At 37.7% G+C, this 18311-nt stretch overlaps 2 protein-coding genes across 4 annotated transcripts; both read left to right on the top strand.

The window, feature by feature from the left end:
• The first annotated feature begins 774 nt into the window (after positions 1-774).
• Positions 775-14601, top strand: krt222 (keratin 222). Of its 2 annotated transcripts, none has more exons than XM_052590862.1 (11): positions 775-1007; positions 2391-2454; positions 4017-4477; positions 6274-6356; positions 7252-7411; positions 8882-9130; positions 10116-10220; positions 11561-11781; positions 12033-12214; positions 12322-12424; positions 13064-14601. In XM_052590862.1, the coding sequence occupies exons 3-11, from the start codon at positions 4280-4282 to the stop codon at positions 13275-13277; spliced, it is 1515 nt and encodes a 504-aa protein (XP_052446822.1). In that variant the 5' UTR covers positions 775-1007; positions 2391-2454; positions 4017-4279; the 3' UTR covers positions 13278-14601. The 2 variants fall into 2 exon arrangements, with proteins under 2 accessions (XP_052446822.1, XP_052446823.1); XM_052590863.1 differs by having other exon boundaries at positions 779-1007; positions 7252-7405.
• A 2148-nt stretch (positions 14602-16749) lies between these two features.
• Positions 16750-18074, top strand: crygs1 (crystallin, gamma S1). Of its 2 annotated transcripts, none has more exons than XM_052590872.1 (3): positions 16750-17193; positions 17371-17613; positions 17688-18074. In XM_052590872.1, exons 1-3 carry the CDS (start codon positions 17173-17175, stop codon positions 17958-17960), a joined length of 537 nt encoding a protein of 178 aa, XP_052446832.1. In that variant the 5' UTR covers positions 16750-17172; the 3' UTR covers positions 17961-18074. The 2 variants fall into 2 exon arrangements, with proteins under 2 accessions (XP_052446832.1, XP_052446833.1); XM_052590873.1 differs by having other exon boundaries at positions 16756-17181.
• The last annotated feature ends 237 nt before the right edge of the window (positions 18075-18311 follow it).

Below are 18311 nucleotides of genomic sequence, written 5' to 3'. Positions count from 1 at the left end.
AAGTATTTATTTTAAGATATTAAGTATATTTTAGAAAATACTTTTGTTATATGTGTCCGTAATTTATAAAATACAAATTAGATTATATGTGTGTGTGTGTGTGTGTGTGTGTGTGTGTGTGTGTGTGTATATATATATATATATATATATATATATATATATATATATATATATAATGTATGTGTGTGTGTGTGTGTATAACATTTATATGTTATATAATTATATTAATTAGTCATTTAATCAACAAATTGTTATATCTATACTAATTTGTATTTACAGGTTTTATATATATATATATATATATATATATATATATATATATATATATATATATATATTAATAGATTATTTTTGCAAAACTATCCAAACTTTCTGAAAATACACAAGAACACTACTGTTCAAAAACAGATGACATCACAAATACATATGAATGAACAAGGTGTTTGTCATCTGCACTAGCCCAAAAATATGACTGCAACTATTGCTAAGTACAAAAAGGACAAAGCTAAAGTATGATCTCATTTAGCTGAGGAGTGTAGACAGGTGGGGACGAGCAGGAACTTACGGGCCTCATAAAAGATCGTAGGTAGTGTGTCACCATCTGGATATCAAAGTTTGCATGTCCGAATTGACAGCTTTTCTTATTCTTTTTTTTTTCTTCAGTAAGCCACCTTGTATTTTAACTGTCGGACAGGTAGCTGCATGCCTGCAGTCTTTACCTGTTTGTAATTACCTGCACTCCCTGCACTTTCAGAAAACTCATGAGGCCAAGTTGTTTTCTCATGGAGCAGTGCCGGGGGCTAGATCAGGTTGGGCAGCATTCCCTGTCCCATGACTTCTGAGGTGCTCAAGCAGCCAGATGTGTCGACACCCCAGAACCAGACCCCAGTGGGGCGGGCGCAGCCAGATGGACTCTCACCCCACACTTCAATGACTGGTATCTGAAGGGGAATCACCAGTGCAGGGACAGTGGAGGAAAAAGGGGTGGGACGGGCGAGGGCGTGTTGGTAAGTCAAATGGCTTTTGTTTTGTTTTCCTCTGATGATTGTGCTCTCTGAAGTTGTAGCTGCGCAGACGTCTATGGTTCGGTAGATCAAACGCAGTGAAACTGGCACAGCATTTACCATCATTATACTGTTTGCACAACTGCGTTTGTATGTTTAACTTTTATTCAGTGTGTTTTACTACGTAAACACGTCGAGCTTGTATGCAAGTTACTCTTCTTCTCATCTGTTTGTTTCAAATGTCACAAGGCCATTAGATGTTTCTCTTTCAATAGATATTTAAAGGAGTCATATGGTGTTGCTAAAAATACATGATTTTGTGTATTTGGTTTAATAAAAATAAAAAAAAACTTTTATTTTACACATGCTGTAAATTACTGTTTCTCCATGCCCCGACTTTCTGAAAAGCATAAATTTTTACAAAGCTCATCGATCTGAAAAGTGATGTGTGCTGTGATTGGCCAGCTATTCAGTGTGTTATGATTGGCTGAATATCTCAAGAGTGTGACGGAAAAGTTACATCCCTCACCATACTGTGATGCCATGTGTCCCGGCCGGAGTGATGAGACAAAAACATTAAAACCCATTATAAACGAGGCATTTGTTGCATCCAGTGGGGGCATAATCACTGATTATAATGTTTTATATTGTCTTTTTACGCGTTGCATCATGCTGCATAAACATTAAACCATGTCTGCATTTGTGATCAGAGAACCGACAAACAACAGTCGCTACTCTACACTCCTCAAAACTCACGTTTAAATCATCAGTGACAAATTCTTTAAATATAAAAACATACTTACAGGCTGTTAGTCAGAACAGCTGGCATTGTAGGTTAAGGAAACAATTCTCCATTAAATGCACTGCACACATCTGTATATTTGGTTTGAACTGTTCTAGAACAGTGTTGTAAATACAACTTTTTGTGAGAACATGTTAGAACCAGCCGTTTTAGGGGTGCGTGGTTGACTCTTAACTTTTATTACGAATATCTCTTTGGATATGAGACTGTAGTCTTTGTAACTTTACAGATCTGCTTTATGCACCAAGAGCTTGAAACACTCCGAAGAGAAAGGACAAATTGCAATCTCATCATAGGAACCCGTTTAACTAACAGTGTTTTTTCTAAAAAAAAAATAAAAAAAAAAAAAAAGCAGGCAATTACATATTATTAAAACGAATCACTCCGCAAAAGACACTCTGTGTAATACAGGGACAAAAAGTCAACAAAAGACTTTGTGAAAGGAAGCAGTGCCTCCCTGATTTGTTTGTCAATGCAATAATTCCTGCCTATTGTCTGCAAATTATTCTGTCTAGACTGACTAATTAGAGTCATTATTATATTATATTATAATATATATGCATTTTATTTTTTACTTCTATTAGTTCATTTATTCAGATTGATTCAATGACAAAAGCTGCAGCCTTCAAATTTGACTGGATTGGTCAGGTGAGTGATGCATTATATTTATCACTATTATTACTAGTATTATTACTCACTATTGATATAGATTTTTTAATATTGTATATGTAATTTTACACATAATTTAACACACAAATATATTTATATTTCAAAGTTAATATCATATATATATATATATATATATATATGAATTTGTATTGTATTGTATAAATTTGTTGTATAAAACCACAGAAATATGTTAGATATTTAAACTGGGTGTAATTCTTCTTTCCATTTTCCATTTTAGTTTCTATTCTGTAATAAATTATAGGCCTTATGTCAGTACGCACTACATTATTCAAATAATTTCTTTACTTTTATCTGGAGATGCAAAACACATGAACACACATGTATTGTCGCAATAGTTTTTTTCATATCTTCAGATTTCCTCAGTCAAAACATTTCTGCTTTTTATTCAGCCTCGCTATAGCAATATTTGGACACCCTTGTCCAAGGAATCTCCTTGCTCACAGGCGGCAAGGAAGTCGACCGGAAGTTGAAGTCGGCCGATTGCCGCCATCTTTTAGCAGAACTTCACTTGCGTTAGCATCCCATTGACTCCCATTCATTTTGGCGGCACTTTGACAGCGAATAACTTTACATCTGAGGCGTTTAAAGACTCCGTTTGTCCATTATTTATTTCTAAAGATACACGACAATGTATAAAGGGTTGTTTACTGAGAAGATGCGCCAAAAAACGCTGAAAATGAAGTGGATTTGCGCATCTTCTCTATTAACAATGACTCTGTGTAGTAACAGCTGCTCTATGTGAAATCACGCACCTGATGGAATTAACCGCTGATTAGAGAACCGGCTTTACTGACGAGATGCGCATAACGATCGGCCGATCGTGATCGGAGCACCCCTATTTTAAAGTACTTAATTTTTTTAAGTGCCCAATGCATTTTATGCTCATGTATGTGTGTGTGTGTTTATATATATATATATATATATATATATATATATATATATACACATATATATATTTACAATTGAATTCAAACATATGGTTAAATTTAATTCAAAGTGAATGTAACACTTAACTCTGGTAAATAAATAAATGTCTATTTACAATATTATAAACCATAGATTTGTGCATGTCCCTGATAGTCGACATTCCCCTTCACATAGAGTGTGCAAACTTCTGTTCTAACCTAAATGTCAAAATGCTTTTGTTAATCCGAACAGCTTTATCGAATCGCTTGAGATGTAAAGCAGCTTGTATTTTGTAAGTACGCCCTGCAGGTCTGAGACATGCCTCGACACCGCATACCTGTACTGAGGACGAGTTTACCTAGACAGAAAAAAATGATTAGGTAAAAAAATCTGAATGTCAGAATCTAATAGCGAACACAAACCGGCATATACAAACACCCTACGGCGATGCAAACAAACCGCACGCAACATGAGCCACCAAAACTGGTGCACACAAAAACACTGCAGATCCTTTAGTACTGTGAAACACAAATGGACTTTGACCTGTGTCGTGTGTGTGTGTGTGTGTGTGTGTGTGTGTGTGTGTGTGTGTGTGTGAATTGTCACTAATCCAGGATCAGCCTTAACAAAAGCACCAGCAAAACCCGTGACACAAATTGTGGCCTCTTGCTTTTCACTTGTGCACGAGGCCAGCGGGACCCTGTTGCGCCCCTCGCTCCCATTCCACTCTGCAAGTCCCCAAGGGCCTTGGAAAGGCCTCATAGGTCCATAGGAGCCACGTCGACAGTCATATTCAAGCAAAATATTTATTCGGTAAACACCTGATCATCTTAGGTGTGGCAGGACGGCTCAGAGACATTTCATTTCATCTAGCCCCATGGAGCAACTCGAAGAGCCAAAACTGGCCATGAGGGGCCTGAACGAACGGCTGAAGGGGTTCCTGGAGCGTGTGAATCAGTTGGAACAGATCAACTGTGAATTGGAGGAGCAGATTGTGGAGTGGGGATTCAGGAACGTCGCTCAGCGGCAGGACTGGAGCAACGAGGAGGCCCTGGCACAGGAACTGCGAGCTCAGGTGGGTCTGTGACGTTCACACTCTTTATCTGTTTATCTGTGTTATCTACAGCTTGCCTGTCTCGTTACCTTGCTGTTTAATGCGCCCCTGAAAACCCCCTCAGACTGGCTCTAGGGTAATGGACCTAATTAAAACTTTCAAAGCATGTATTGTTTTCTTAGATGCATTATCTTCTGTAGTGGCCTTCAATTTGGCCCCTGGGGGGCCCACTGCACATTTTAGGTGTCTCAATATGTCAACACACCCAGATCAGGTTATGAAGCTCAAGATAATGAGTTAAATCAGGTGTTTTAGGGGAGAGCAATTAAAAATTTGCAATTCCGATGGCTCCTAGTAGTCACTTGCTTTGTTAAATATATGTAACTACTGTATTTGATAGAAAGAATATGTTTAGAACAATATACTGTCATTCTACACATACTGTTTTACAGTATGCATTCTGTGCAGCATTGCATGATTTTGTAACATTGTATATTCAAAATTAAGAATATGTTATGACACATTATATTTTTTGCATACTATTTCCAATACTCTTTTGGAGTATGCATGGTATCCTGTACTGTACCACTCATACTATTGATGTAGTATGCAGTATGAATATACAGTTTGACTCATAATTTAGATGCATACTATATATTATACTAAGAATATTTGGAATGGAATTCTACCATACTGCTATATTTAGTATACTGTATGCATACTGTGCAGCATGTAATATTCTATATTAAAAATTAACAATATGTACAGTATGTTATGGCATACTATAGTCTGTGCATACTATTTGGAATACTATTGCAGTGTGCACAGTTTATTGTACTGCACTACTCTTACTATTTAACTGCGAATATTTTGTTTTCTGTCAATAATCCGATGCATTAATACTAATTTGCAGTATGCACTGTACTGTATACTCTGTACAATATCCATGCAATAATTAGATATTCTATATATCTGAGACTAAGGATGTGTTCACAATGCCATACTACTACTACTCATACTATTTTTTGCAGTTTACAGTTTTTAAACTTTGCAGCATGCAATAATTACATGACATTTTTTGCATTCTATTTTTCATAGTCTTTTCAATAGGTTATTTTTATAGGTTTGCAGGCTGGTGTTTTGAATTCTTTGGAACAAACAGTGGCACAAACAGGTATTTTAGTGGATAACTAGAGGGCGGTTAACCAGACACTTAACACCTGTGCTTCCTAAAACTGTTCCGGTGCCTGTGGCCATACTGACCTTGTGAAAGATTGTTAATCCTTTAGTGCCTCAGGGCTGGCTTTCGCACCTGGCTTGATCTTTGACCTTTACTTAATAATAGCCAGCCTGAAGATTTGCAAAAATTCAGATAATACAGTTTAAACCCACTTGTGTTGTTTAGTATCTTTAAAGATACAATCAGTGCATTGGGCAATGTGCATAACAGACATTAAGTGAAAAATCCTGGCATCATTTAAATGTTCAGTATGGGTATTTGCATAAACTGAGTTTGTCGATCAGTAGACTGCCAGAACAAACACATGCAGATGCACACCTACATACACCCTGATCTTCCCACTGAGAATTCAGAAATGATTTTTTGTTCCCATGATTAAATGGGTGTTCACAGCCATTTATCATCAACGGGCTTAGCCTTGTACCTGGCTAATATGTTTTTTTTTTTATTATAATTATTTTTTATCAAATTGCTCAAGAGGGTAATTTCTACCCACGGGCAATTATAATGCAGTTTATCTTAATTATATGTCTTTTTTTTCTTGTTAATTCTCCTTCTTTTATGTTTGTTTTGGCAGGTTAGGATGATCATAATGGAAAATGCTGAAGTTTTGTTACAATCTGATGCAGTGAAACTCAGGGCAGCACATTTAAAGACAAGGTTAGAATCTTTCAGTGAACAAAAATATATATATTTTTTAAATAAAACTAATTTTTTTAAAAAACTAAATAATATATATATAATGTGTGTATATATATATATATATATACATATGTGTGTGTGTGTGTGTGTGTGTGTGTATATATATATATATATATATATATATATATATATATATATATATGTCAGTTCAGTCAAACTATGGGATACACTACCCAACCCAGTGTGTTCTGTAACTTGTCCAAATGTCAGTAAATTTGCATACTGTGCATTGTATTCATAATACAGTCTGCATTCCAAACATGCCAATGGAATATTTCACTTAAAAAAAAAAAAGTGACTTGAACATCTCTTCGCCCTCTTGTGGTGGGACTGGAAATGCCTGTGGATGCTTGGTAATGAATAAAGTAAATTAACAAATGACACATAATAAGTCAAATTTTCCTAGAAAGTCAGTACTTTGTTGGTTAAATGTGATTGGTTTATTTATTTTGTGTACTGAGATTGTATGTCTAAATTGGAAATTCTGATGAATAGACAGTTGACAAAAATATGTCAATGTTTGCCTTGTATGCTTTCATTATATTGTTTCTGTCAGCACTTCTTTAAGCTTGTTTAATATATATATATATATATATATATATATATATATATATATATATATATATATATGTATGTATGTATATGTATATATATATATATTATAAAATGAATTGTTTAAAAATATAATATCATTACTTTAAAAAATAGTGCTTTTGATGACCTTTGACCCTGAAAGACATCTTTGTTCTTTTAGTTTTAAATGCATTTCCATTTTAAAATAGCTTTATATAAAACCTGTTGTAGTCCACTGCATGACTTTAACTTAGATATCTAAGTATGCATATGTGTGTAGGTATGAAACTGAGGAGAAACTCCGACTCCTGAAGGAGCAGGAGGTGTCACAGCTGAAGCTAAAGAAGAAAGAGATGGAAACGGCCAACAGCCTTCTGGAAAAGCAGCTTTATGAATCCCAAAACGAGTTACAGCAAATCATGGAGGAACATGAGGTGACAGTGAGTGATTGTGTCTAATTGTGCAATTGTGTGTCACTGTGCGTGTTATGTTCTGTCAGTCATAGTAAGCAATTAACGAGAGAAACCTTGATGTCTGACTTTAGTAAAAAAATATCATAAAAATGTTCCCTAATGTCTTAACGCCAAGTTGCGGTTAGCTTCGAGGAAAGGGTGTGTGTGTATAGGGAATGGTGGTTACTTACTTTACCTTTAATTATTAGACGATATACTGTATATAGATTTTGCCAGTAATACAGTGTATTCGGACATCTTGTGTCCTTTTCATTTGTGCACAATTATTATCTTTGCACATAGTAAATATATAGCTTTAGTGCAACCAATGCACTATTTTTTTTTTTTCTTTTTTGCTAAATTTGAAGAGAAGTGTCTACCAATACAAATACAGTTACTAAACCAAAAGTTGAACTGAAAAGAAAAAACAACTTCAAATGTTATTGACTGAAGTTAGATAATCTGATGGTGAGTGTGTTTTGACCAAGTACAACATGTCCCTGGATCAACATCCCTCTTGATCCAGGAACATCATTCCAATCAACCAATCAGAATTGAGAGATACATTTTCAGGAATTGTCAGATTTAGGCTTACAATCAGGATCTGGTGTTTCTACACCCTTGTTAATCAGCTATCATTTCCCTCTAATTTTAGGAATAAATTATGGGTAGGGTTAGGTTTAGGGGTAAGGGTTGGGTAAAGTCTGTATTTTTGGACAGTAATGTTGATCCAGGATCAACAAAAGATGTTCACAGTGACCATAAACTGATATTGGTTTAAACACTTTGTCGTAGTTACCACATTTAAATTTACACAACAGAAGTGTAAACTTCAGTCTGTCTGTATCAAAGTTTCACCCCAACATAAGTAGTTCCATAATAATCCGCCGTTTTGATTATAAATCTTGTTCACGGCAAACATTCGGTATTGGTATGATCTGATCTTTATGTTTCAGAGGCTTAAGATTCATAATTATCCTGTTTATATAGTCTAAAGGTCCGTTCACACCAAGGAAGATAACTATAAAGATTAACGTCCACACGAGCGAATGATATAGTCTGTTTCTAAGTACACGTGTGTCTGCCGCTTTAAATTATCAAGCTCATTACAGCAGGATTGATTCTGATTGGCTGTCAATGTTTTTATCGTTCATTAGAAAAAAAAATAGTTCTGAAAGTGATTTCAACGATATCGTTTCTCTGCGCCTTTATCGTTATAGTTGTGTTCTGGACTCTGCTCTTCTTTAATATTGAGAACGATTTTTAGAACTATATCTTTATAGTTATCATCCTTGGTGTGAACGGGCCTTTACCCTGATTGGGCTGGCCACATAGTCAAGGAAGGATGAAGATGAAGGAAATTTTTATTCTTCATGAGAGTAGCCCTTTAAATTCTCCTCAACCTCCTTCTCATTTTCCACCCCCCCCCCCCCCCCCCTCTCTCTCGTTGGCTGACAGAGAGAGCTGGATCAGCACCAGCGGCGATCAGTAGAGGAGTGTGATAGAGTGCTAGCGCAGGTTGCTGCAGGAGAGGATGGCAGAGGAATGGATCTCTCCCGGACCAGCACCCAGTGCGACCCCTCCAGCCCAGCCCAGAGTAGCCCTGACTCAGCCACGCCACCAAATCCTGCTCCAGGCTCCGGTCCGGCTTCAAAGAGAAGGCCTCGAAAGGATGCAACCAGCCCCACAGCTGCATTTCCGCCACAGGTACGGGTGTTCACTCTCTCTCTCTCCTTCAAACACTCTCTACAGTCTGCTGGCCAGGGCACTGCAGAGCAGTCGTAGTGTGTGTGTGTGTGTGTGTAAGTAAGTGTGTGTGAGTGAAAAGACTGCTAAGCCACCATTATTGTTCGAAACAAAATTAGGGATGCAAGTCCCATTGAGCATAACTATAGTTTTTTCTGTTCTCATCAGTAGGTGACTGTTTATTTTGTCTTCAAGTGTGCTTGAGCATAATTTATGCCCTCGCACAAAAACGTGGGCCATTGGCCTCATAAATCTCCTTGAAAAACAACTACACACTGCAGCCTGTCTTTACAAATACCTACTATGTTGGTACATTGGTAAACTGAGTGTATCAATACATTGCTCCTCCAAGGTTCTTGGTAGGTGTCCAAAAACATTCTGGTACCACTGAACATGGTTTTGGTAACATGTCCAAAAAAAAAAGGTATTGCCACGGTACAAGTCCCAAAACATAGATATTAACACTTAACATCATCTCCTGAGAAACATGGATGGTAACACCATAGTACATGTGCAAAACATGGTACTGTTCAAAAACAAGATTTTGTTATTTATTTTTAGATTAGACTCTATATTGTTTTTGGAACTGTGCGGTCATTCTTATCAGATGGAGAGTGAACTGATTCTTAGACAGTGATATACATAAACTCAAACCACAAGAGCATCCAGTTTTCTTTAATGTGATCGCTTATGTTACCAGTGCTCACATTTGCCATATAAATTGTTTTTTTGGGATGTAAATCATGGGTAATTAAAACAATATGCCAGAGGGGCTATGCATTACAGTCATTTTACCATGAGTAAGATGTGCCCTGAGGCACAGTGTGATCAAAACCTCAAAGGTAAGCAACTTGAAAAAAAGCTTTAAAAATGTAAGATGTATTGTATTCTGTGGTATGCTTATGTATGTCTGCATACAGTATGTTGTGGTTTTTGAGTACTGTAGGTGAGAGCAGGTGATGAGACACTTAAGGAGGCACGAGCCGAGCTCGCTGAGGCCCGGAAGCAATGGCACCGTCTACAGGTGGAAATCGAATCACTACATGCCTTGGTGCGTTTGGTTCTCACAGACATGCCCACAGACACACCCGAACACACACAAACACTCCAATTCAGAAACATGTAGACACACCTAAACACACACTGCTGAACCCATTTCACCTTAACGCATAATCAGCAAATTAGAATATCACTTACTGCTACAGAACATAACGCATATGCAGGCCTTAATTTCTGCTGGAACAAGCCTGATCTGAATCCGACATCTACGGAATCAGATTAAACCTCTATTCAACGTCTATGTAGTGCAAATTCAGTGTTAAACATACATCAATACTTTGCCTCCAGGGAATCACTCATCACTCCACAAATTGTTACCAAATACTAGTTTTGATTGTTAGATATTAATTAGCTGAATGTTGTGGGCTCAAAACCCTTTGAAGGCGCCATGTTACACAAGTTGATCCCAATGCAACAAACATTGTGCCCTTAAACCAACATCTTAATCTCAGATATATCCGTCAGTTTCTGGAGTTTTGTTGGTCTCCGCAATGTGGGATCCTTGAGTTATTATGATTGTGCCAAAGTTTTCAACTCCAGGTGCCTTCAGGGGGATTAACAATAACAAGAAGGTTGGTGGATCAAACAGCATAAAATGCTTTCTGTGATCCATTATCATTGTGCCCTTTGAGCAAGTCACCTAATCCCAGGTTGGTCCAGGTGGACTGACCCAGTAAAACATAGATGAAGTGGCACTGGAACAGAAGTGACTCGACTTAAATGGAAGATGCCTTGCTTGCCTATAATATTTTGCTCTCTGTTCACTGTTTTAGACCATCCATCTCCATTCCACAAACCCTGAAATTCCATCCATTCATTAAGTTAGTGGTTCCCAATCCTGAGGGGCCAGTTGCATAAACTGTTAAGACTAGTCTTAAAAAGTTAGTCACCTACCTTTTTCTCTTCAAGACTGGTCATGACTTTTTTAATTCAGTTCTGAAAAGGTAGATTTTTCTAATTTGCATTGGAAAAGTAAGACTGATTGCCCTTTGGCAACTACTAGTTTGTCAAACTAGTTCTTAAGACACAAATATGTGTGTCTTAAACATTATGCAGCTGGCCCCAGCTAGTCCTGGAGAACCCCCAACTGCAGATTTTAAATGTCTCCCTATTCAAACACTTCTGATTTAACTCATGAGTTCATTATTGAAGACTCTGAGACCTCAAATGTGTGTGTCAGATAAGAGAGACACCAGAACCATTGCATTAAGCCATTCTCCAAAAAGATTGTCCCACAAAGGGACATGGGGATGCCGGAGCCTATCCCAGTGTCTCGAGTTTAGGCTGCTCCTGGAGATGTTGTTAATAAATAACTCTGTTTTATCCCACCAGGAGAAGAGTCTCCAAACCTCCCTACGCCACACTCAGCTCCAGTACTCTGTGCAGCTCAAGGATCTGTCCCAGTCTGTCAGGGGTCTGGAGTCTGAGCTAGAAACTGTGCGGGATGGTCTGGAAATCCAGAAACAGAACCATAGTCAGCTCCTCAACACCAAGATGAGGCTGGAGAGAGAGATTTCAACTTATAGGAAACTCCTGGAACACGAGGAGGGCAGGTAGGGGAGAGACAGATTTACTGAGCTGTATTTGTTTATGCAACTAAACCGTTAGCACAGGCTCAAACTTGCATGATGTTTTTTATGCAACTTCAAAGAAATACACTGGAATTTTGACAGGGTTTTTTGGCACTGGCATTGTGCCATTGATGTTAAAACAGTCAGTCAACCTGAAGAGATTTCTAAGGTACCAATGCAGTTGAGCATGGTCTTGAATCAAACCTGATTTTTCTTTCACTCCTGAACCACAGGTTTCTGAACTCAGACGGTCGGTCTGTAAAAATGAAGCCATGGAAGGGGTCAGTTCCTGCTCCAGAGCAGAATGGCCTGCCCAACGGATGTGATGAAGATATCGCTGAGCCAATCTTCTCCAAGAGAACTTCAAAATTAACGCCGGCCCTTCGGCGACACCAGAGTCTTGTCATCCTCACAGGTAAGAATGATGTCAAAAGCCAATTAAACCCATTTTCCAACCAATGATTCCACAGCTGCAAGCCTGAGAGATGTTTTGCAACTCTGTGTTTGTGTTTTTCCATCCAGAACCAGTTCAAAACAAAGATGGGGAGATCTGTACTGTGAAGACTCAGGAGATCCTGGAAGGAAATGTAGTGAGGGAGAGTGCAGAGGGTCACGGAAATGTGGAGTGAGTTTACATAGACTTATTTAAAAGCCTTGCTTAGCTGCAATGAAGAACCATAAGCATTTCACACTTTAACCTTTTAACTGTCACTCACATTTTTGAACATAGACTTGAAAGTGCACGATCCAAACCTACATTTTTATAATTCATGTCTGAAAACATGATTTTGATGTACCATTTTCATGGTAATGCAGTGTTTGATTTTAAAATGGGTTTCAAAGGATTCATTTTGAGATTTTAAGTTTTCAAGTGATATATCATTTCTGATGATTTCTAAAGTGTGTTAGAGAAAAAGGCAACAAAAGAAGACTTTTTTTTAACAAAGGTCAGAACTCCTGTTATGATGAATGGTTTTTGAGGTGCACTCTTGCCATAAATTGATCTATTACTTTTCCTACATAATTTTTAACAAAAAATATTGGTAAAATGATTAGATAAGAATTAAAATTAATATAGTGAAGTAAACGTAGGTGTCCCGTATATGGGATGGGGTGACGGTTAACAGGTTAAGGACAAACATCTTGATGTGTTCTTGCTTGTGGCTTTCCAAGCAATAAAATTGAGATGGAACTTTTACATAATTTTTTTTTAATAATCCTAATATATATATATGCTTATTATTTTGCTTTTTGTGTGCTATAGGACAGAGAAGATTGACAAGGTAATCAGACAATGGGAAGGGTCATTCTTTAAAGGAAATCCCAAGCTGAGGAAGAAATCTGTGTCTCTGCGTTTCGACCTTCATATGGCTGTAGCGGACGAGGGTTGCAGCCAAACAAAACAGGACAGTCTCCCTAACGTGGAGGTCCGTCTGGTCATGAAACGGTCTCGTAGCATACCCACTTTTGCCCAGTGATGTCATGATGCTACTACATCACAACTGTGACATCACTATGCTACCACACCACAACTGTGACCTCACAATATGACCTTCACTACAATAAAGGGGTGGTGACCACGTCTCAATGTCTCGGCGGCTAATAAAAGCGAATCACTTTAGTAACGTCATAAAACTCTTGCCATTTAAAGTAAAAAAAGAAACTCATGCAGATAAAGCTACTTAAAGAAATTGTGAGGAAAATGTATTTGTAGTTGATTTATTTTACTTCACACTTAGATGTATGACGGTGAATGGGGAGTACAAATGCCTTGCAGTGTTTCAGATTTCATTTTGACTTTAGAGTGAGACTCTCTCTGTGGACGCTCTACTCCCACGTTATTGATTATGAGCACATATGTGAAAATGTGTATAGTTTATACATCTATAAAGCTGACTCTTAAGTCTCAGTGAGAAATGGTCAATGAGGATACAGCGATTTCACATTCAGTACAGCGTAACAAAAGATGCCTTATTGTGTTTGACAAATGTTACTGGAACAAATGTAATACTCCAGTGCAAGCTAAGGGGGTATCAAGTTCTGGTTCTGCAGGAGGCTATAGTGTGAACCAAAAAAAAAAAAAAAACTGCGTAATTTGCAAGTGTAGCAAAAATCAGCAGCCAAAATAAACAAACAAATAAATTAATTTTATGGTGAAACTGATGTACAGTCCTCACGATATTGCCTGCATGAACCTGTACAGAATGACTAGCAGTCTATCACTGCGGAGAGAATGAAATGAACCACTCTGAACTTCTACTTACACCCACATATATAAGTTACATTGCTTTTATGCATCATTTAAAGTGCAAATACTGTGTCTTCCAATCAAAAATTATGCAGGATTGTTCCGAAATCTTGAAATGATCATATTTCAACAACCCAAAAAATATATATATATATTTTTTTTTTTCTTTTCTCGTCTGCATATATTAATCATTTAAACTGTTTTATTTAGTTCTAGCTCTGATGGAAGTTGTTCTGTAAATACATGGGGGTTTCCTGATGCAGCAAATAAATGGATACATTATGCATATAGTTAATTTGAAGTAATATTCAATCTAATTAAATCTATATCGCTGAAATATGATGATATCACCTCATAGGTTTAGTTGCTTTCATTCATGTAATGCACAATCTACTGTTATACAGGATTAACCTTTCACATTTCATCATCTTTCCAAGGGATTGTGACTTACTCTAAGACATGTGTAGAGAAATTACACCATTTGCATTGGTAAAAAATGCCATTTTCATATGCACTTTAATGAATTAAAATAAAATAATTGCCAACTTTCAGAATTTTCACTGTACTCAATCTATTTGTTTTATTCTTATTTTTTTATAAAATCCATAGCGCTGCCCTTCTGAGTGATTTGGCTTTTACACTGTATGACAGGTTCTAATAAAGCTATTATTATTTCCAGATGAGCTATTCATGTTATGAGCAAAGCTGTCCAAAGACATTTCATTATATAGACCACAGTGCCTGGAAAACTAGCACACAACACAGGTGTCCCAGTTAAGCCTGGCATAGATTTGTAACAGAACAAAACCGTCATGAAAATGATTTTACTTAGATAACGGTGTACAAAACAAATGATGTTGAACAATCATTAAACTAAGTAGGCTAGCATTGTTTTTTCTTTTTCTTTTTTTTTTACCTATATGTTTAATAATGCCCAAGTTCTGGGATGTTCTCTTGTTAAAGCAATTTTTAAACATGCAAACCTTAATAACTTAAGTTTAGCTAGATGCTAATGCAAACAGTGTATGTGACAAACTCTGGTAGCACTCAATACACTTTTGACTAAATACTTTTACCAACAAATTAGTGAGTAGCGGTAATTGGTGTAGACTGTATCCTGATGGTTAAGATTAGGCTGTGGAGCTCATATGTGGATGATTATGTTACTGGAAGACCGTTATTAAAATGATAAGTTAATATAAATCGCAAGCTCTGAACCACTTACTTGAGAAACAGCTGTAGAAAGCAGATGCAGATTTCTCCTTAACTTAAAAAAGACATTATTTCCACACCTGTAAAACGGATATCCATATTATTGTACACAAATAATGTTTCAAATATTATATAGAGCATTTAGCATTTTCTGAGGAAAATATGGGTGATTCTTTTCTACCGCTAAGTATTATGAAGAAAAGATGAACGCTGCTCCCTAGTGGTCATTTATGAACTTGCCAGACAAAACAAGTTTCCCTCCTTTTTGTGAAGTAGGCTATTACATACTTCGAGTATGAACATAATTTGATGAAGAAGTCAAGTATGTAGTAGGTACTATTAGTATCCATCATGTTGCCATTGTTGACTTATAATGTACTAACAACAACTGCAAAAACTGTAAAACTGTTTATCACAAATAATTTTATTTTGTATTACTTATATATATATAAGTGGGTAATAAATCCTGAATCCAAATTATTTTCCTCTAACTAGCTATAGCCCTGCTGAAAAAAACAGCATATGCTGGGTATGTTTTGATGCTTGTTTGTGCTTGTCCTTTTGCTGGTTTATGCTGGTTCTTGACACATGACCAGCATAAACCAGCATAAACCAGCATCCCAGCGTCAAAACATATACCTAACCAGCATATGCCGGTATTTCTACACATGAGTATGCTAAAGGGATAGTTCACCCAAAAATGAAAATTCTATCATTAATTACTCACCCTCATGTCGGTCCAAACCTGTAAGACCTTCGTTCATCTTCGGAACACAAATCAAGATATTTTTTGATGAAATCTGTGAGCTCCCGCATAGACAGCAATACAACTCAAATTTTCCCAGACCCAGAAACATATTGAGGACATTGGTAAAATTGTCAAAATCAATGGTTCAACTGTTTCAACTTCAACTGTATTTTACAAAGCTATGAGAATACTCGATGTATTCGGCAAAGAAAACCAAATAATGACTTTTTCAACAATCCTTCACCTCCTCATCCTGTCTGCAGTAGCATGCCCCATTATCATGATGTATACACCGCTTCACGTAAACAACGCATGTGCATGGTACTGCTATCGTTATTTTTGTTCTCTTTTTGCGCACAAAAAGTATTCTCATAGATTACGGATGGACCATTGATTCCTATTTTACTGGTTTCCTTGCTGTGTTTCTGGCTCTGGGATCCTTTCAGTTGTATTTCTGTCTATGGAGGGACAGAAAGCTCTCAGATTTCATCAAAAATATCTTAATTTGTGTTCCAAAGATGAACGAAGGTCTTACGGGTTTGGAATGACACGAAGGTGAGTAATTCATGACAGATTTTCTTTAGGTTGAACTATCCCTTTAAGCAAATAATAAAGAAAAATGAACACTGTGTGTGTTTTTTAGGTGGAAGTAGGTCACACTGAACCCATATAAGCTCATCTGATCCCTGAAATTTGGCAGAGATTTGTGCTTACAGCCAGGAATGGCATTTCTGTGTATCTGAGCGTGAGGGTTTGCACATTTGCAAGTGTATACACATGTTTGGGTGTTTGTTACTACAGACTATTTTGTAGCCAGGGAATTTCAATACTTTGCATACAGGAAATTGGTTATCCACTTCTTTGGACCAATACTTTTTAATACGAGTGCGTGTGGAGGTGTGTGCATACCAACCAACACAGCTGAATAAACACACATCCAAACATGCCCATGCACTCAGTGCCGTCTCTATACCCCATAATCCACCTGTCTTTTTCTAGAAAGCACTGACTCAATTTTTGGATCTGGTTTTCATGACAAAGCGAATATCCTCTTTACAGAGAGAAGTCTGGGTATAAAAGAGCCAGAGTGGGATGGGCCTGAACCAGCACAGCTCCACAACTCTACCCCCTCCACAGGCGCCACCACCAGCCGAACCTCTGCAGAATGGGCCGGGTGAGTACGAAGGTGATCAGGACACCCTGCTCCGATTATTGATCATTTATTGGCTGCCATTTGAGACTGGTTAGTGATATATAGATATTTTATATTATTTTGATATTTAGATCAATTTTTAACAATATTGTGATGTAACCAGAGGTAGTTTATTAACTGAAATAAAATTCCACCATCTCCTTTGTACAGATCATTTTCTACGAGGACAAGAACTTCCAGGGCCGTCGGTATGAGTGCGACAGCGACTGTTCGGACTTCCATGCCTACCTGAACCGGTGTAACTCCATCCGTGTGGAGAGCGGGGCCTGGGTGGTCTATGAGAGGCCTAACTTCATGGGCTACCAGTATGTTCTGACCCGGGGCGAGTATCCAGATTACCAGCGCTGGATGGGTCTGAACGACCGTCTCTGCTCCTGCAAGATGATCCACTTCGTAAGCTGCCCACATGCAGTGGAAACATTACGTAGTGCATATTTGATATTCAATAGATGTTCTTTCCACTCCAGGTGAGCGGTTCTGAGTACAAGATCCAACTCTACGACAAGGGAGATTTTGCAGGCCAGGTGTACGAGACCACAGAGGATTGTCCATCCATGGTGGACCGCTTTCGGACACGCGAGGTCCACTCCTGTAAGGTGCTAGACGGGATCTGGATCTTCTACGAGCACCCAAACTACAGGGGCCGCCAGTACCTACTGGAGAAGGGGGAATACCGTAAACCCGTGGACTGGGGCGCCATCTGCCCCACGGTTCAGTCCTTCAAACGCCTGACGGAGTGACATCTGACTTGTAAATCCATCCATCTGCAGTCCTCCTTTACCTCCAAACCACCCAAACACAACAGCATCGACACAGCTGTACTGAATCAATAAATGTGTGGCTGCATATGAAAATCTTTTTGCAAATGTGTGATCACTAGACCTTTTGATTTTGGGAACTATATACATTCTATAGATCTCATAACTGAATAAAACAGACAAATGATTGTACGGATAGAGGTATTTGCCATACAAGGTGTTAAATGGGATAGTTCACACAAAAATGAAAATTCTGTCATTAATTTCTCACCCTCATGTCGTTCCAAACCCGTCAGACTTTCATTAATGTTTCTGACCCTGCATAGACAGCAA

This window comes from Carassius gibelio, chromosome B22 (assembly GCF_023724105.1).
Source record: "Carassius gibelio isolate Cgi1373 ecotype wild population from Czech Republic chromosome B22, carGib1.2-hapl.c, whole genome shotgun sequence".
Classification (NCBI taxonomy): Eukaryota; Metazoa; Chordata; class Actinopteri; order Cypriniformes; family Cyprinidae; genus Carassius; species Carassius gibelio.
This window is presented reverse-complemented; position numbering and strand designations above follow the sequence as displayed.